General features: G+C 37.5%; 1 protein-coding gene across 2 annotated transcripts in view; it reads right to left on the reverse strand.

Moving 5' to 3' along the window:
• The window catches only part of SATB2 (SATB homeobox 2), a 182,293-nt gene that overhangs the window by 45,690 nt on the left and 115,595 nt on the right, over positions 1–21,008 (reverse strand). For both annotated transcript variants that reach the window (XM_012739102.2, XM_012739101.3), the window contains 2 exons: positions 10,821–11,033; positions 5,864–6,019 (listed from right to left, as the gene is read on the reverse strand). In XM_012739102.2, the coding sequence (XP_012594556.1) occupies positions 5,864–6,019; positions 10,821–11,033 (369 nt within the window). The remainder of the gene's footprint in view (positions 1–5,863; positions 6,020–10,820; positions 11,034–21,008) is intronic.

Raw genomic sequence — 21,008 nt, forward strand, 5'->3', positions numbered from 1 at the left:
ATGGGGTATCCTATAGCCTGTACTTCCTGCCACTCTTTATACCAGAGAGATCAGGGTAGCCACACACCTACTCCCAGTGCTCTGCGTTATCCTAGCCCCAAGTAAGCTATTCCCGTGATGGGAACTTAATAACCTAAGATAAACATCAAAGCACAAAGGCAAAACTTTCTGCAAAATGGCAACTCTTTGATCCTTGCCCAACATCTTCTAAAATCTAGGAAACTAAGTAATGAGACTAAAGATAATATTTTATATTTTGTAAATTTACTCGCCCACATGAAAGCTTTGCCTTAAAAAATGAATTGTAGTTTTAAATCATCTTATAACTATGTGTTACACAGTATGATTTCAATGTGGATAGAAATGTGTGCACACTCCCATGCACACACATACACATTGGAAGGAAAGAGTCTAAATGCTAACAGTAACTATCTCTGGGTTATAGAAATGTGAGTGATCCATGTTATTATCTTCATATTATTCTTCACTTTATGAATTTTCTAATATTACGTATTATTAATTGAGTAATCATAATAATAGAAGTTATTTCTTTAAAAAAGAAATATGCATAACTAAATTGTGCCTGGGACATTTTTAAGAAGGAATGAAAAAACAAAAATGAATATAGTAGCCCATGACTGAATGAAGCAAATATTAGTACATACGTTGAATGTGATATAAACTCTAAAAGCAAAAAGCAATAAAAGGAAGGAAACAGGCCGGGCGCGGTGGCTCACGCCTGTAATCCTAGCTCTCTGGGAGGCCGAGGCGGGCGGATTGCTCGAGGTCAGGAGTTCGAAACCAGCCTGAGCAAGAGCGAGACCCCGTCTCTACTATAAATAGAAACAAATTAATTGGCCAACTAATATATACAAAAAATTAGCCGGGCATGGTGGCACATGCCTGTAGTCCCAGCTACTTGGGAGGCTGAGGCAGGAGGATCCCTTGAGCCCAGTAGTTTGAGGTTGCTGTGAGCTAGGCTGACGCCACGGCACTCACTCTAGCCTGGGCAACAAAGTGAGACTCTGTCTCAAAAAAAAAAAAAAAAAAAAGGAAGGAAACAAGCCAAATAATATATCCATTTCTTTAGGTAAAGTTCTCTTTCTTTCCTTTATTTTTGTTATTTAGAAAAGACCTGCCATGGAGAACTGTGTACTTAAAATTATTTAGCTGGTCAAGACAATTAAACCATCTATAAAGAGAGAGTTTAAGAAAAAGAAAAATGTTCATCATAAAATCTGAGTTTGTAAACTACATCTAACACATAAGTAGACTCCCATTTAGGAAGACAATCTGTTAAGTAGTTGAGAACGCAGAATACTTTTTTTTTTTTTGATAGAAACATAATGATAAGGCATAAAGGTCAGTACACAAAATCCACTTAATCCTAATGTACATGAAGCATAGAACATACTGAAACCTAATCACCATGCAGATCACAGTTTCTATGGGGAAAATGATTTTAGAATTGTGTATTAAAGGCCAGAAATCCATCTCTTCTAGCTACAATGGGATCACATTTGTGCTTCCTATTCTAGCTTTTGAATTAATAGTTAGAAGGACTCTCCCATCACTGACTCTAGCGGCAGCTCCTATAGCAATTGGCAGGGATCTTTAAAGCTTGGTGAAGACAAGGGCATCCTACCAATGTCATCTCACCAGAGACCCCTTTGTGTCCCCATTTGTTCCCAGGTCGTCCTCCTTCTTTTATGCCAGCAGCCTTCAGACCTGGCCCTTTTGGGTTTACCACCAGGCTATCTATTTCCCCTTGTCCATATGGAACAGAACACGTGTCTCCCTGCCTTCCTGATATAGAAAGCAAGCCCAGTGCCCTTCTGAAGTTTTTGTTCATTGGTTTATATTTATCTTTAAATGGAAGACAGGGGGAACAGGGATTAAAATAAGCTCCTTTCCATTTCTCTCCCTACTCCATTTCTGCCCAAATCTAATAGAAAAAGACAGTCACAAACACAGAGCTGGGGCTTTGAGTATACAAATAATAAAGATTCACTCCTCTCTCAAGAAAACAAAAACCAACTTCAGATGATCCTCCGCATTCTATGAACTGAACTACTATACACTAGAAAAGAGAGAAGGAGGTGAGAGAAGCAATGAATTAGTGTCTGGAGAAAGGAGTAATTGATGTCAAGGGAAAGAAATGTGGCCGAAGGCACTGTCAAAGTACGTGGCCATCCCTGGAGCACTGCAGTGAGAGTGCCCATGGGTTACTATGCTTTCTCCTCTCCAGATTTCTGCTTCCCAGATCACCAGTAGTTAGGTGCAGTTGGGAAGGAAGGGAGAAAGCAGTCCTCCAGGGTTTGAGTGAGAGGGATGGGGAGGTCACCAGAAGCTACTGAGGGACAAGGAGTTCCTGTGGACACTCAGACTGCATGCTGTGGCATTCCCTCACTGGGGCCCTTTGTATGTAAGGGTCAGACTGAAGTTATACAGAAAACGTTCCCTGTGCCTTCATATTATGGCTCCTGCCAAGAAACCCTCACTCCTGCTTCACAGAGGACAGTCACTAGCCACAGTGTCATCCTATCTCATGAAGAGCAATAATCTGAATATTCTGCAGAAAGAAAAGGAAGGTAATCCTCAGAATTCACATACACAAAATTATTTTAAACAACTGGTCCTAAATCAAAAATGAAGGAAAAATATAAGGTGGAATGTGCATAAGCATTATCTTTTCCTCTTATTTTATTTTTCTTTTACACCTTTCCCATGAAGAAAGGGGCAAGAGCCAGACAGAAGATACCTAATGGAATTGGGCAATGGACTGACCCAGCCATGACCAAGGAACCAGAGCTGAGCTGGAGGAAGTGGTCCGTGACCCTACAAATGCACTCTGACATAGCCCATGCACTAAGGAAATGCATAGGCACACTTCCCCAGTAACGGATTTCCCAGGAACTCAGGTGAAATCCCAACTAGTTTGTTACTTTTTCAACTCCAGTTGTAACCTCCCTCCCCTCCCATCCTGCCTGTTCTCTAAACAGTTACAGCCCTCAAGGACCATCTTGGCCCACCAACCTAATTGCTCTAAAATTTTCTACACTTATTTCTACTCCTCATTCAAAGCTTCCCTAACTCACAGGGCAGTATTGGGTATTATTCTCAATAGCTGATTACAGCAATTGGAAGGAGTCAAAGAGGTTTGATAGAGGGTCCATTTGAATGTAAAGGGAGTGGGCAAATCCTGCCTGCTCCAGTTCACAAGAGTTCCTCCCTGAATTCACCACCAAGACAGTGGAAAACCTTCCCTATGCATTTGCCTCCTCAGGCACTCCAAAGAGTTTCTGAGCTCTCTGAAAAATAAAGGAAAAATAAAAGAGGGAGGGAAGGGAATCAAGAGAGCAGGAGAAAAACTTTTGTTCTCTCAGTCCTCATAATCCAGCAGAGTGGTATGGCCACTCCCCCTTGCAGCTAAGAGAGGTTAAGCCTCACTACAGGTATTAGTCACATTACACACACACACACACACACACATACACCTTATGGATATGTACCAAATATATGTGCAAGGTACAAAATCACACAACTGATTTCACTAAATATGCTTTTTATCAAGCGAATGCTGGTATTTATAAAATGGCATGAATATCTTAAACTAAATTGCCTTTGAAACTACCAGTGAAGTTTGTGGTGTTTGGCAGTACCATTTTTAAAAAGCATAATGCCTGGAGCTTCTGGATAGCTGAACATGTGGAGTTTCCTGGAGGGTGGCACACCCAGGGAGGGTATGAAAGCTCTGTGCCCCTTTCCCCCATTAAAACTTTTTAAAAATCATTAAATAACAGTAACAACAACAACAAATAATAATAATGCCTGAATTACCTATCTAGTCAGCTATTTACAATAAGGTTCCTTATCCATGAATGAGAATGAGATCATTGTCCCATGAAAAAAGAAAAGCTTCAAAACCTCAGAGCATCTTATCCCCACTTAAGCTCAATCTCACCCTTCAGTTTACCAATATCCAAAACTATGTTCTCCTCCAGATTCTACAAAATCAAGACTACTGATTTCTTCAGGAGACATCAAAAATTTGGAGAGCTAAGTTTCTACCAATTGGCAGAGACAGCTTTCAATCAGCTGCCTGAATTATTTGTGGAGGGGTGGGGGTGGTGGGGCGCTGAAGGTATCACTATTTCCAAAAGCCATAGTGTCAAGTCAACAGAAATAATATAGCCATTTTGAATCAAGTTCTCAGACCATAGTCTTCAGCTTTTCTTAAAATCTGCTTATAAAAGAAGGACCAAGTGAAACTTTGATATTTACGTCAAGTCACGACTAAGGGGCAGGTTTGCAAAATCAATTGTGCAGCTTTTATACTCACTGCACATTTACCACATATGTCCTTTATTACACAGTGGAAAACCATTAAATGCACAGTAGTTTTGCCAAGTGGCATTATGCATTTAACAGCTTTATTCGTTTAACAGCTCCAACTCTCATTATATTTTGCCATGTGGTACATGGGATTTTACGCATTTAACAGTTTAAGAAGGCTCTATGGTATTTTCTTTTCATGTATTTCATACTATGGTTGGACATCATGTCTTAGCAAACTGTATTTCACTGATTTCATTGATGAGAGAAAGTCAGAGTAATATGAAAAAATTACTACAGTGAAGTTGAAAAAGGAAATAAACATTTAAATCCTTTTTAAAATTCTTTAATATTCTACTCTTCTCCCTTTATCAACATCTGAAAATAACCTGTGTCAGGTTAATGCAAAACTGTAGTTAAAAAAGTCTGATCCACAAACCATATAATTAATCTAAACATAAAATTTAGATTAACATCTGAAATTTTTTTAAGTTTTAAAAACAATTTTTACTGAAACCTCCTTGCTTAATAGAAATACAATTACTCATTAACTTCCTTTCTTTATAGCACACAACAGAAAATCTGTTAGGGAGATGATCGACCATTTTACCATTTACATATGGAGGGATGAAAACATTTGTCATGCGAGGCCACAGAGGAAATCAAACTCAGAATCAAAGAACTCTCAAAATTATGCTTTAAACTAACTTGCATTTCTTCCACACTACATTAATTGTTCATCCTGGAGATAAATAAATAAGCACCTCAAACTAACCCAGGATTCTAGGATTGGGCAGAAGTTGTCCCTTTAAACGAATTGAAGCAGATAGTAGATCCCATCAACTGTTGCTGCTTTCAGAAATAAAAAACCTAAGCATCTGTCGGCTCTTTTCCCTAGAGCATTACATTCCCCACAATCTCGGCACGCTGAAAAATTTTACTGGATGAGCTTCTATGTTTTTCTGTTAAAAGATTTTAGCACTTACTCTGCACTCTCCCACGTGTGTTTTCTCCTGGAAAAACAACTGTATTCTGTACATAAAAGAAACACCTGATATTGAAAGGTGTCTCTGGGGCTGGGGAAAAGTGGTTATTATAACCAAGTCAGCCATTCCCCTGTGGGGAATAGCAGAGGTGATGAGACCTGGATAAAACATGGTCTCAGAAAGGTGCCGTAATGTACTTTCTAAGTTTTGTTCAGATACCAAAACAAAAAGACCCCAATAAAACAGAAAGACAAACAAAAGGTATATAGCAGTGCTTAGAATAAGAAGAAAAATCATTCAAGGCTGATTCTTTTTTTGAAAAAAAATCTTTAGAAAAAAAAAAAGCTGGGGTTTTGGCTTAGTCTCTATTTTGAACTCCAGTGGGAATAAAAGCAAACTATAGAGCAAAAGGCAGAACATGACAGGTTCCCTGGGGAATATTATTGTTATTATTATTGTAGGAACAGATGTAATTTTATTGGTGGGAGGAGGAGAAGGGTCTAATTCCAGCCCTTGATTTTGCTCTTTTAAAAACCACTCACCTGACTTTTATTTGCAGCCACTTTGGCAAACAGGGCTTGAGACACCTTGGCCCTTTTCATCTCCTGTTGGATCTCGTCATAAATGGCAGCTGTGATGTTGACGTTGGCGCCGTCCACCTTAATAGGGAGGTCTGTTGTCGGTGTCGAGGTTTTGGCCTACCAAGAGACCATGAAAATAATAATTTAAAAAGTGCTGCATTCAGCCCAGCCATCTGTGCAGAAATTATCAAAGGATTTCAGTCAGCTGATGCCAAACTGCATTAGCTACAGAGGGACACTTCCTGTCCATTATTCTAATCAGGTTAATTGTGATTGGAAATAATTGCAGTGCATTCCTATAGGACATGCAGAATCCTGTCGACCCCATTCCCCCACAGTGTCCTGGATGGTTCACAGGTAGGATGGCTACCCTGGACACCAAACTATAAGCAATCATCTAACTGCAAAACAAACATGCAGAACACACACACAGTTACCTTTTCCTTTCTAAAAATGGCACACCTTGGAGGAAGAAACCAATTCTTCCAGAAAAAATGAGTAAATGGGTAGAGGTCTCTAAATAATAAATTATTACTCAATTTAATGCACTCCCCTGAGTCTCTCTCATTCTTTATTAAAGCTGTATGTATGTCATTTGAGTATGTATGGTTTCCCATCATTATCATCATTATGCTACCCAGACAGTCACCTAATTTCACCTAGGAAATCAGTGGAAATGAAACAAAATTTCATTTCATAAAACTAGGCTTCAGAATGCCTTTGATGTGCCGTTTTCATTTTCTTAAACTCATATTGTGGTTTTATGTATTCTGCCGTGCTCGTTTTAATTGAATGATTTCCCATCAGCTTCAGAGACAAATGAAGGACAATATAGAAGGTGTCTGTACTTCTTGGGGTTAGGATAACCCTAAAACGTTTGAATCTATTTGATCCAAAAGATGGTCAGAACATTTGCTTGGTTTGGACCCTAAAATGCTCTGTTGGTGTCTAATGGGAGGAGGCTGAGCCTCTTTCTTACAACTGCTTGCCAGCAGGGCTCCAGGAAAAGACAGCCCCATCCTTGGCGCTGCTGGCTAAAACTGGATTTTTTCTTTTCATACCCATCCACCCCAGAATCTCAAACCAAAGAAGCTGTCCCCAAATCACAAATTTCCCCATGTGGATTCCTAAGCTGTTCTCCACTGGATCCAACAACGCACAGATCTGAAGAAAGGTATAAGACACAATTCGGACATTGTGGGATCAACGATGTCCGAAGGCCGAACTTAAGGTCCTAAATTTCCATGAAGGCCTTGCTTCCTGAGAGTGCTCAGTGACTTTTGCCATTCTCCCTTGACTTCCCTCTCTCCTATTATTTTGTAATTACTGCAAAGTAATAATAAGTATAATTTACAGGATACTTTTTATGGGTCAGACACTCTAAAAACCATTTTAACTTTTTAAATTCTTTTAAGAATCCAATGAATTAGACATTATTGTTTTTGTTTTACAAATGAAGAAACTGAAATAAAAGAGCATCTTAACCTGCTGGAAGAACATGCAGCAGCAAGTGAAGCATCCATGATCTGAAATCAAGTCTTTTGGGCTCCAAAGCATGGACTCAGGGCCACTGCACATCATCACTATCTCCAAGATCTTCAAGTTACTCTGGGTGCTGTTTATACAAGAATCCTCTTCTCTGCTAGCTTGGGACCTTCCCATAATGATCCAATTCTCTGTAATTCTTTTCAAGAAACTCTTTTTCCTTCTCAAAGTTTCTAGTTAACCCACAGTGCTTTCCCTGTTAAGTGAATGTTTTAGCATATCATTTTTGCCTTTTCCAAATCAGTTTTCTTTATTAGCCTCCATGACTACCTCATCTTACCTGACTGGTCAAATCTTCTCTAGAACCCTGAGGGCCAAACTGAAACCCCTGAAGGAACTACAGTACATAGTTCAGAGCCCAGGTTCTGAAATCAGGGTAACCGGAGTTCAAATCCTAGCTCTACCATTCAGTCATGTTAAATAATTTTTAACTTAATACAAGTTATTAAGCCCATTTAAGCCTCAGTTTCTCAACTGTAAAATGGAGATTATACCACAAAAATGGTGATGGCTGAATTCATGTGAAATGCTCACTATACCTGATACATAGTGAGGCCTTTAACAAATCATCATTCTTATCCTGGTATTATTGCTTTGTTATCATTAAGCACACCAAGAAATACTGGCCAACTCAAGAATTATGAGATGAGACTCTGGAGAGATAGGAACACTCCTACACTGCTGGTGGGACTGCAAACTAGTTCAGCCTCTGTGGAAAGCAATATGGAGATACCTTAAAGCGATACAAGTGAATCTACCATTTGATCCAGCAATTCCACTAATGGGCATCTACCCAAAAAAACAAAAGTCACTCTATGAAAAAGACAACTGCACTCGAATGTTTATAGCAGCACAATTCACAATTGCAAAGATGTGGAAACAACCCAAGTGCCCATCAATTCATGAAGGGATTAATAAAATGTGGTATATGTATACCATGGAGTACTATTCAGCTATAAGAAACAACCGTGATATAGCATCTCTTGTATTTTCCTGGCTAGAGCTGGAACCAATTCTATTAAGTGAAGTATCCCAAGAATGGAAAAACAAGCACCACATGTACTCACCAGCAAATGGGTATTAACTGATCAATGCCTAAGTGGACATATAGGAATAACATTTATCGGGTGTCGGGCAGGTGGGGGGGGGCATATACATACATAATGAATGTGATGCGCACCAGCCGGGGGATGGACACGCTTGAACCTCTGACTCGAGGAGGGAGGGGAGGAAGGGCAATATACATAACCTTAACATTTGTACCCCCACAATATGCTGGAAATAAAATAAAATAAAATAAAATAAAAGAGAGACTCTGGAAGTTTAATTTCAAATTTGAAATTTCTTCAATTTGTTTTTCAGCCACTGATGCCAAAGTGCCAATGAGTCTGGAAAATAATCCCCCTGCATCTATGTAGGCTGCCTGGGTGCAGTAAATTGCTGACTCCAGCTAAAAGGTAAGTAGGTAATCATGAAATGGTTTAAAAAACTTTAATAACTTCCCTTTTCTCAATCTTTACCCAAGAAAAAAGATGACAATTCCAGATAATTTAAAAATGCAATGCCATGACTCTATTTTAAAAAACATGTTTAAATATTTCATATTTATTTTCAAAAATCTCAAAACTGTGAAAATAAATTATCAATTTCCCTTTTATACTTATCCTTAAAGGGCACCTTTACCTATAAATTTTCTAGATGAGATTCTGTTCAAAATAAGAGAAATACTGACCCTAAGGCCTTATAAGTTGCTCTGACTCTGAAAGCTATAATGTCTTTGAAAAGGTGACTAAGATATGATCTTGTTAGAAAAATAACACAAAGGACATGAAAACAAAACACACAGACCTGTGTTATTTTCTAACAAGTAGTAGTGACTTTCTGAGAAAAGCTGCTTCGTTAAATGGCCAAAAAGTATGGCTGGACTCTCTTATAATGGTTTAATGGGCTTCAAAAGTGGCAAAAATACTGGTGAATTTAATAGACGTAAATATTAATGCAAATTAACAACTTGCCCAACTTGCTCAATTTGTATGCCCCCAAATTTTTTAAAAATAAAAAGGCTTGGCTACACTTATCCAAAGTAAGCAGTTAAGAGACCTATTTTTGGTTTAACAGTAACTAAAACTCATAATTCACTAAAGACTAAAGTGTAAGTAACACAATTTGGCAGAGCATGATAGATAGTGATCTTTAATTAAAAATTTATTGCAGAATGCAAAAATATAAAAAGAGTTAAAATGTGTGAAAAAAATGGATGTACTTGGAAAAGCTCAAATATTCCTATTAGGATAAAATTCTGCTTCTATGTTTAATCAGTTCCTTGGAATTTATCAGAAAACAAACTTATAAACCCAAATCTACAATATCTAAGTAAAACAGCCTTTGGTTTTGAAGTACCCTGTTTTCAGATTTGTATAAATGTGTTCCTGTTAAACACTGGTTTTGAGAACTACCACTCAGATGGAACTTGCAACCCTCCTAGCAACAGTGAATGAGATAGCTTTATCATAAATCTATTGAGTAGTGAAAGTTTAGGGGAAATAGGAAGTAGGCTCAGATCTGAATTGGAAATGACCTGAGACCCTGACCTTCAGCTCAGAGCTTGGAAGCACATAGCATTACTAGATGTATACATTTGCAGGAGAACATGAGAACACAATAATTTTAAGGTGTGTAGAGAAGAAGGATAGAAGTCACCAAATCCTGTTGGGAGATCATCCTAGAAAGGAAAATAATTAAGGACTAGCTTTCCACTATCATTTTCTAAGGGATCAGAGTGATATCTCTTAGTCATTCTAATCTAGCCACTGCACATATATGCTTCTACTACATATAGCTCTCACTCATTCTGATCTAGCCACTGTACACATATGCTTCTACTACACACAGGTTTCCCCTTATTTTGTTTTTTTCAGATTGCATAAAGCAGAGCTTAGAGTACTCTCTGTCCCCTGCCCCCAGCCACCCTCCATCCCATCCAAATAAACATACAACTTCAGGAAGAACAGTGTGCTTGCTATGCAAACTCAGCTTCAACACAAAACCCCAACTCCTTCTTTGATAACTGAGCAGCTGTTTGTAGACATTCTAGAGCCTACCCCTACACTTATTCTTGCCTGCCCATCCCTCACCTGCCATGTATGGAAGAAGGGACTTCCCTAAAGGGACAGAAATGGATATGAGAAGAGAGGAATAGTAGGGGAATTGCACTACTATATGGTCAGAGGGTCACGTCCTTTGACCAGCATGTTCAATGGATTAAGAAATTCTTGAATTATGCCACTTAGTTTGTGAGGACAAATGCAGTATGAGTTGAAGGCAAGATGTTTCCAAGGCAAAGAGGAGAAAGTCACCGGAGCAAGTCTCTCACCTGAGGGGTTCGGGAGGAGCTGGGACTGCTGGAGGCCGAGGAGACCATGCTCACATTGGGGTTCATGCTCCGCTCCCTCTCGTCCTGGTAGATGCGATCCCGCTCCACCTCTGGCAGATTGAGGAAATTCTGCATGGCCCTCAGGTTTACCAAAAGAGATTGAGAGGCTGTCCGAGGGTCTTCTTCCTTACGCAGGATCTCAGACAACAATCCCTGATTAAATGGAAAAAAAAAAATAGGTCAAGTTGCATCTGCAGATATATGTGTGTGGTTCCCATCTTCTACCCTCTCCCTCTTTATTTGCTTGGTATAGCCAGCTGGCTGTGATGTCAAGAACCTCAGGCTAATTCCTCAGGGTTCTCCTGCATGAAGATTTTGTGGGAATGTGCGTCTTCTGGGGGCTGTCCCTTATTTTAGGACCGTTCTATTCTGACACGTTATCATTACTGTAATAATCATCAGTGTACAGACATGCCAGCTAGCAAGGTAGGCACCCAGGAAGAATTGTGAAGCTGCAATTACCACCAGGTGCCTCCTACAAGTATTTCAGGAACTGTTAGAACTCTCTCTGCTTGAAACTGGGAACACTTGGCAGTCCTGCTTAACTTTACAAATCTGCCAAGTTTGGTAAATTTAGTTTCGACATTTAAACAGCATGGGAGATTTACATCGATTTAAAAAAAAAGGTTTGGCTGAATTTCCGTGTGACCGGCCACTGTTTTCAATATAGATGTTTCTTATGGAAAAAAAAAAAAAAAAAAAAGAAGACACAAAGCAAATGGCTATAATTTGTGTTAACCCTCTGATTACTTCCCAATCTACACACACTACAGTTATCTTTGCATATGTACCAGAGGGGACCCAAACCTTTTTATGAGATGCCCTCTTGGGGGAAGCTCTAATCTCACCATTAAAGCAAAGAAAATGTAGTCACATCCAATGAAAGGCCAAACACACCATGACAATAGTGTGCATAGGATGTTGTGATAGGCTCGGATACTTTCTGAATGTGTGACTCATCCATAAGCTTTTAAAGAAAGCTTTAAACAGAAAAATTAGTGTTTTCATGTACTCTAATGACAGAAAATTCACAAAGAAAAGGAAAATGCTGCCAAGTCTAGAGAAAAGTAGTATGGACTCATGAAAAGAGCTGGAGATCTAAGATGGGACACTGTAGCACTGGAGGCAGATGGAGATCCATTTCCATTCTGCATACTTGTTGGATTTTCACACAGTGGCATCACTTTGTATTTCTAGCTAATATCCCTTCTCAGGGCAGTATAAGATCAGAATTTAGGATTATCCCTCAGGAAATGCTGAGATGTTAATCCTGTATCTTAGAACAGATGGAGCGACCCCAAATCATGAAAAGTCACTTCTATGAACTGTAGAAAAGTGGTATGGATGCCAAAGACATTTCCACTGAGATGAAAATTAATGCAAAGAAAACACTATCAGATTTCTAATATATGGCTTAAATATGAAAAGGCATTGGATGCAAGGGGAATATACCATCTCTGGTTGACCAGAAATTTTTAGGGTAAAGTAGGCAATGTTTTAAAATAAAATAATACATTTTAATATATTGAAGCAAATACCATTTATAGGAATGTGTATCACACAGCTAGCACTCCCAGAAAGGAATCACCACTCAAGCATCATGTAAGACAATTTTACTATAAGGAAGCTACCAGTACTATGTCATCTAATAGTTCTGCAACTTGTATGTCATGTTATTTTAGTTAGAAGAATCCTAATTAATACTTGATAGATATGCATACATATTCCTTCAGAGCAGAGTATGGAAATAAAGAAAAGAGAAAAAAATTTTTTAAATAAATGCATACATAAAGACTGCTAGAGAATAGTGTGTGTGTGTGTGTGCATGTCGCACACATGTGCGTGCACATCTATGCCCAAGAAAAGGAGAAGGTAAAATGATTCTAGGAAAATCTAGATTTATTGACACACTTTTAGAAGCAACAAGTGAGATACTTGTCTCTCAAAAAAATGTTATACAATCTAGGTATTGATTCTCTTTCTGAAATCAAAAGTCAGTTCTGCCTCAAGCTATCCTACTTTCCACTTGCACTAAACAACCTGAAATGGATTGTTTCTAAGATTAAAATATTCAAATTAATACTAGGAAAGGCAAGAGAGCAGTGGATTTAAAATCGCTACCAACTTCAAATGCCAGTAAGATGCTAAGATTGATATTTTCTGAGCTTTCCCTAGTGATGAACTTGGCATATAAACAACAAATTATTGTTCTTCCCCTCTCACTCCTCCCTTCCCCTCTTCCTCTTCTCCTTCCCCACAAATAACTTAAATATTTTAATAAATCTTAAAATTACTAAAATTTGAAGGTGTTTTAAAGTCAACATGGATGTATTCTTTATGATAGCTGTTATGATTATACTCAAGAGATTTAAAAGCGAAATTTGTAAACTTACTCTTCCTCCATGAAATTATCTTCCCAAGTTGTGGAGTACATTACAGCAAAACAATCTTGCATACAAGATAGTGACATGACAAAAACTATTGCTCTAATGTACCATGGCTCAAAATTATAAGTTTGTTCATTCCTAATCAATAAAACAGTCATTCAAAACTATAGAGTATTTTTATTTCTTGTTTGGTTTACCTTTTTTTCTTACTTTGAAACTATATAGCTCCTATATTTTTACATGTCGGACAATCCTGCAGGGAAATTAATCCATCTCTAAGGAAAATGAAGACAAAGCATCCTTAAGAATGCTCTTCTGCATCATTTTGGAAGTGAAAGAGACACAACATTTGTATATTAAGAGGCTGGTAGATATACTGCTGTGTCTGTTTCATTTGCCTAATTGAAAATAAAGTCTCAAACCAACAAGGTGGCCAGCACCACCTCCATGTATTACCCCCAGAGAATTAGAACACTGTTCCAAATTGTTTACTTAAACGCTCATCTGTGTAGCCTGGTCCCAAAGTGTATTCCTTTCACCTCAGACATTTTCAATAACAAATGGTTAAACGGGTGGGCACAAGAAAAGTTTTAGTTGTTTTATTGAGTCTGTTTTCATTTGGGTTATTTATGTGCTTTTAATTATTTAAACTGAGATTTTTTTAAAAAAAAATGTAGTTCAAGTTCTGCAGGCTCATAAATGTAAGGTGAGTTTAGCCAGTAAAAAATCATCAGAGGAGAAAAGAGTCAGAAGAAAATCTACAGCATAACTTACATATACCACAAATCACCCCATCTAATTATCAAGATAAGTAAATGTTTATCATATTGAAACTTTCTTGAATAGAATGTAAATTAATAATTTATCTCGCATAAATATTTCTAAAGCCCTTGCCACTATGTCATCTGGCATTTTAATTATCAACCAGCCAGGCAGGAGGTGTCATTTGGACATTCCCATTATGCACCCTGAGGTACAGAAAATGTGGCCTGGCACCTGGGCACCGAAAAAAAGATGTACTTTTATGAATAGAAAGGTCATGAATATTGAGAATGTGCAAATGGAGGGAAATTAATAAATTAACCAGGATATAGCTTATTAAACTTTCATATCAGTAATCATATTAAAACATATTGCAAGTATTGAGTAAAGTGATCATTAAGTATTTTCCTCGTTGTGGGCAACAGAGCCTTCTCCAGGGAGACATTATAACAATTTCCTCCACAGTGTTAAGCTGAGGTTCTATAAGACCAGGAAACATGTTGACTGAAAAGGAGAACGAACATCTGCACAAGGTAGAGAGATACCCTCCAAAATAAATCTTAGGTTACAAGTCACTGGGAAAAGAAAGGAGTAGGCAAAGAGAACCTCAAATTGGCCTTCTCCCTAGCCTATGAATGGAGGATTTTGCAAGCTTCATATAACTTCCAGCACCAGCAAAGAATATATAAGTTTGGTAGAAAACTCATTAAAAGCAAAATAATTTAAAGTGCAAAATGAGAGATAATATAATGCCATCTAGCTTATTTGCTAATATAGCTTGCTTGCTATTGCCACACATAAAATAAAGAACTTGGGCTAATTTTTAAAATGAAAAATTGATGTTCTTATATTTTCTAATATTTTAAAATAATATTCTTTGTAACAAATTAAATGACCTTACAGTTTGTAAATCTGCACTTTCTGTCGATGAGCTTCTGATTTCTAAACTGCTTGGATAATTTACATAGTCTGTACCAAACTGTTAGTGTGCATGATACATATTGATAATCAAAAGTTTGGGAAACATTATCATGGTTGGCTCTATAAAATTTACTTTCAAGTTTTTGAACTAGCCCTGATGCCTTGTCTGGGACAGGTGAAAAACTACCTTTGAGGGCCTTTAACTCTGTAAGAGAGCAATAAAAGAACACATATGATGGGTCAGGTTTTCCAAACACTGTGCCTAAGCTCCTCAGAGACCTCAGACTACTCCAGGGCTGACAGCAATAGTTAAGGTCATTAGCAACTAGATTTTAACAGCTATCCATTTTCTTCATGGCTCTCAGACTGTTGGTAACTCTCTAAGATTAGGCTATATCTCTAATAGATTATCTAGGGAACCCTAAACACAATATTTCCCATTGACTATCTAAGGAACCCCCAAATTCAACATACCTAGTCTCAAAACAACAGATCGGTTCATTAACTCTTTTCTTATTTACAACTTGATACAAAGCTCAGAGACGGATGAAAACTTAATAAGAGACAGATTCTGCTCCCAAGGAGTTTACTATATGATGGCAGGAAGTTTTTATAGTAGCACAATGTAAAAAATGCAAAGTGTCATGGAAAATGCGAGACAGAACTAGTGCTGCCTTGCTTCAAAGGAGGGAGAAAATATTATCAAATATCAGGATTCAGGGAAAACTTTTTGGAAGAGATGAGACTTAATTTAGCTGGGACTTATATATTATAGTTAGGATAGATACTACACGGATATAGAGAATGGTGAGACCAGGCAAAGGAGGAGGGGAGGGGTTGAGCAGTTATTACAATATTAGAACATTTGAAGAAATAGAAAGAGCATGCCTACTTCAGAATACCAAGAGAAGTTTGTTTCCTTAAAATTAAAAAAAAAAAAGTACAAAACCTGATAAAGTGGTAAAAGACGTTTTGAAGTGAAAATAATGTAGTCCACATTAATAAAATTCTGAACTACTGGAGTATCACAAGCTAACCAGCAAACATTACCCCCCAAAATGAAGTGATATTAGATAATCTGTTCAGTGTTTTTGTCACCTGCAACAAATTAGGCTTTCAATATGCAAAACATCTTCCTTCCAGAAAAACAAATGATCACGATTCCATTTAATTGTAATTTAATGAGGCATAATTTATTTTTTAAAGTGATATACACCAGGTGTGTACTGAGGAAACTGGCCCAGCCAAACCCCTGTGCTTCCCTTTGGAAAAAGCATGCAACTAGCTAGAGACTGTTTTCATTTCTGTAAATTATGTTTTTGTTTGCAGCAGTTGAAGTGGGAGGTAGAAAGGGTAACTTGCAGCGTTCACCTATTTACTCTAACATATACCTTTGAAGTAATGCAATCCAAAAACTACTCATTTATCATATAAAGCAAATAGTATGAAAGTGTTGGGGTCTATTTGACCAAGTAGATATTCAAAATGTTATATAAACTCCCAACAGCTTATATGTACTTCTGATTGCTATGCTTAAAGTAAAAAACACTGAGCACTTCTTTAGAAACATTTGGACTAGATATTTTAAAGAAAATAACCTCCCTCCCCTAATAACATATTTTCATTATTAATTCTGAGATGGGTGAATTATATAAGGTATTTAATGACAGTCATCTTCAGAAATCAAGTTACATCTCTTTAAAGACATATGATTCAGAACATTTATTACACAATAGTGAGTCTAAAAGTATATTTTAGCTTATAATTATACATTGCTTTAAGCACATGGTGTCATAACCAAGGAGCAAGGTTAGAAATATCCCACATACTCCCATTTTACAGATTAAATAATTTTTTTTTTTTTTTTTTTTTGAGACAGAGTCTCGCTTTGTTGCCCAGGCTAGAGTGAGTGCCGTGGCGTCAGCCTAGCTCACAGCAACCTCAAACTCCTGGGCTCAAGCAATCCTGCTGGCTCAGCCTCCCAAGTAGCTGGGACTACAAGCATGCACCACCATGCCCGGCTAATTTTTTCTATATATATATTAGTTGGCCAATTAATTTCTTTCTATTTATAGTAGAGATGGGGTCTCACTATTACTCGGGCTGGTTTTGAACTCCTGACATTGAGCAATCCGCCTGCCTCGGCCTCCCAGAGTGCTAGGATTACAGGCATGAGCCACCACGCCTGGCCAGATTAAATAAAATTACAGGAGTTAGCGGTGGAAGGGGCCTTGGCAGTCGTGCAGACCAACCTTCCACCCTGCTCCTGAACATAAGCTGCAGGTCACATACTTCCCTTGAAATGTCAAATGTCCCTCCAAAGGTACTCCTTATTCTTCATGTTTCGCTACCCCTTTCTCATGGTTATTTGTTAGTCTTAATTTTCACACAATCCTGGAAGGTCTGTGTCCAGCTGACAGGACAGCAAAAAACTGGTCTCTTCTTAAGAAAGCCAGGTAATACCAAATTCCTAGCCTGATCACACAAAGCAAACGCTTACATTTCAGTGGTGAATTCAAAGTTAGTGGGAGCAGTGAAATCAGTGGCCCTGCTGAAGAAAGTATTGGCACCCTAACCAGAAAGCTCACCTAACAAAACCATTTCTATCCTAATCTCCAACCTCCTTTCCTTCTAGGTGCTCCAGAGAGGCATTTTCCCCCTCTGCTCATGAATGTGAACGGGTTTCCCTGGGTCCCGTATTCACAATCTACAGCCCCACTGCAAATCTGACTGCTGAAATTCATTTGTGTAATGCCAGAGATACTCACCCCATCCCCCACCCCCTGAGCATTGCTTAGCCATGAAGCCAGAGTACTTAGTCTGATTTGAATAAAAGGTATACAGGGCACAACAATGACAATTTGATTTTTATTATTAAAAATGATGTGTTAAGTCCTCAAAGAAAATGTGGTTATTGCATTAGTTTAATAAAACCTCTCTTTTATTACAATATTTCTTTATTAGGAAAGACAGCCTATGCATGTGGCATTTTTGTAGGATGGGGTGGATAGAATTGAGCATCTAGAGGGAATTAATGTTCTCTGCAAATATAAATGCATATACAAAAGTAACGTTTGCAGACAAACGCTGTTACTATAGAGATATATTCTGCAAAGCACTAAAACACTAGATATATATGTGTATATGTATATACACTGCAGTTGGATATACTTTCTCCCTCCTTTGCACCAAGATGGCACTAGTTCTATCTCCCATTTATGACACTTACTATCCTTTACACTGTATACTATAAAACCTTCTTTCCATGATAAACTCTTTGGAAGCAGGATCTGTATATTTTGCATTTAGTGAATAGTTGGTAACACAGGAATACAGGGCTCCAAGAAGGCAATAAATACATATTTTTTAAGTTTCTGGAAGTGGGAGTCCTGTCTTTGCTGAATAGCTAGACAGCAGGCCCTGGCAGGCTACACATTGAAAGCCTGACTCACATTATACTCAAGATCTTTTCATTCAGCCTATTGAAAACAAGGTAATTGAAACTGAAATTTGGGGTCATGCAAACTCTACTTTAGAACAAATATTCTATGTACCTCAAATCTGCAATTTATTAAATGAAACACTTGTCTCACAGACAGCTTTCTTTCTCGTGCATACAATAAAACTTCACTTGTACCACCTGACACATCAGAATATAGTAAGCAGGCAACACAAAGTGAGTGGGTACAACAGAACATTCTTGAAGCCCAAACAGTCTGTGCTCTCATAACTGCAATACCCTTGACCAAGGCACACTTGAATATGTACAATGGAGGAACTTAGCCAAAACCAGATTCCTGGTAACTTTACTATTTTTTGCCTATCTTATCTATGCAGTGATTATCCCTTCTTCCTTGCTATCTACAGAAAGTCTTAGGTACTGGAGTAGGAGCCTACGAACAATCTAAGTCAAATTTTTCTGAACACATTAACACTAAAAAGTGAAAGCAAACAGAACTGAACAGGTTCCCTTTGGAAACATTTTTACCGGTGGTTTTCTCAGCTCTGGGCACATACATGGTTTCTACTCACACCTCAAGTACCTGGCACCATGACTATTTCATTCACAAAGTTCTGGGCCTTAGTATTTCTAGTTTTCATGAGTGTTCTGTGAAACAACTGTTGGCAACCTGCCCAAAAAATTTACTAGCTTTGGCTACTTTGTCAAAACATTGGCAAAAAATAGTACTTTCCAGAAACCAAACAAAACAAACCCCAAAAATACATTTATTGAATATTTATATTTTAAATGTATCAGATGCCTACAGATATAACTAAAGCAAGTCTTTTAACAACACAGAGTTGACTGTCCTGAAACAGTTATAAAACATTATTCCTTCCTGCTGAAATACTTCTGTATTAACTTGAATCACCCCCAGGGTCAAAAGCATTTGTTCTCACATAGCACATGGGACACATCACTGTACGTATTATACCACAAAAGGATTACCAGTTGGAAAATCCGTTTGCCCATTGGACATCTTTGAAGAAGGGATTGTGTCTTTCATCTTCCACTCTGAGAGCAGAAATGACTGAGAATAAAGTAGGTATGTGTGATACTTCTAAAGTCAGACTCAATGGATTCAAAATTGGGCTGTAATTGAACAAGGATCAATTAATCTCCCTATAGCACATTTTCCTCACCTATAAAACTGAGATAATTCTACCTCCCTTAAAGAGTTCCCTAGACAACTTACAGTAGTACATAACACTTACTAAAAGTACCATCGATGTTAGCCATCATAATAATGCCTAGCATAGTCTCTGAATACATAATAAATTGTTAAATGAATAAATACATAACAAACATCAAAGTACAATTCTTTTTTTAAATTTGCAACTTTAAATATTCAAGGCACTCTGGTAATATTTTGCTAAATGTCTTCTTATAAAGAAGGAAGAAAATGTAAAGAATAACTTTTAGGAAGTGAGATAATTAAAATTATATGGGATAGAGGAAAATATAAAGAAAATATAATAAATTATATAAAGTAAAATGATCATATGAATATTCCAGATAGCACTAAATTAAGATATTCATTTTATATGGGGATGGGTATAGTCACACCTAATGGGTGTGGTGCACATCATCTGGGGAATGGACACACTTGAAGCTCTGACTTGGGTGGGGCAAAGGCAATATATGTAACCTAAACATGTGTACCCCTATAATATGCTGAAATAGAAAAATTTATATTTCAGAAAAGTAAGACAACTTGTCTTTTCCAAGTAATTTTGCTATCATTTAAAATAAGCTTTAATGTGTATGACTGTTTAAACATGGGTCATAATTATAATGTATCATAAAATTAATTTAGCAGATCATAACTAACTTTTTATAATGAACTGGAATTAACGAGCTTGGAAAATATCAGAGTGTTTTATATATGGTATGAGTATTGTTTCATGAAAGTTTTTTTTTCATTCATGAGGGCTTTGTTTTAGAAATATACAGATAAAGAGAGGTAGAAATGAGATAGAGCTAGAGATAGACAATCATACACGTGTACACATGCACACATACATGTGTGAATGTACACCAGCTCATTACGTAAAAATACTCATTTCTTATGGGTACTGTAGTCAAAGAAGTTTGAAATTAAATTCTGTAGTCTATATTGGCAATTGGCACAAAACTTGTAGGAAGAATTAAAACAATCAAATAATCTCAAATTGATTTCAAATAGATATATTTTTATATTTTTTTCCACTGCATTTCTGGCCTTTAATCTTAATTCACTTTATTTGAACAAGCATGCAATTAACCTGCCAAATGGTCATCATTTCAATCAATGGCCATGAAAGGAAAACTCCTTGTATATTTTTTTGTTTTAAATAAGCAATGGTGAAAATATATATAAAGAACTGAATCTAAAGCTACCATTTCCTTGCATTTCTTTTATAAAAATTGTACTTTAAATATAAAACATCACCCAGGATTTGAAAAGACTAGCTAAGGCCGGGCGCGGTGGCTCACGCCTGTAATCCTAGCACTCTGGGAGGCCGAGGCGGGCGGATTGCTCAAGGTCAGGAGTTCAAAACCAGCCTGAGCGAGACC

This window comes from Microcebus murinus, chromosome 8 (assembly GCF_040939455.1).
Source record: "Microcebus murinus isolate Inina chromosome 8, M.murinus_Inina_mat1.0, whole genome shotgun sequence".
Taxonomy (NCBI): Eukaryota; Metazoa; Chordata; class Mammalia; order Primates; family Cheirogaleidae; genus Microcebus; species Microcebus murinus.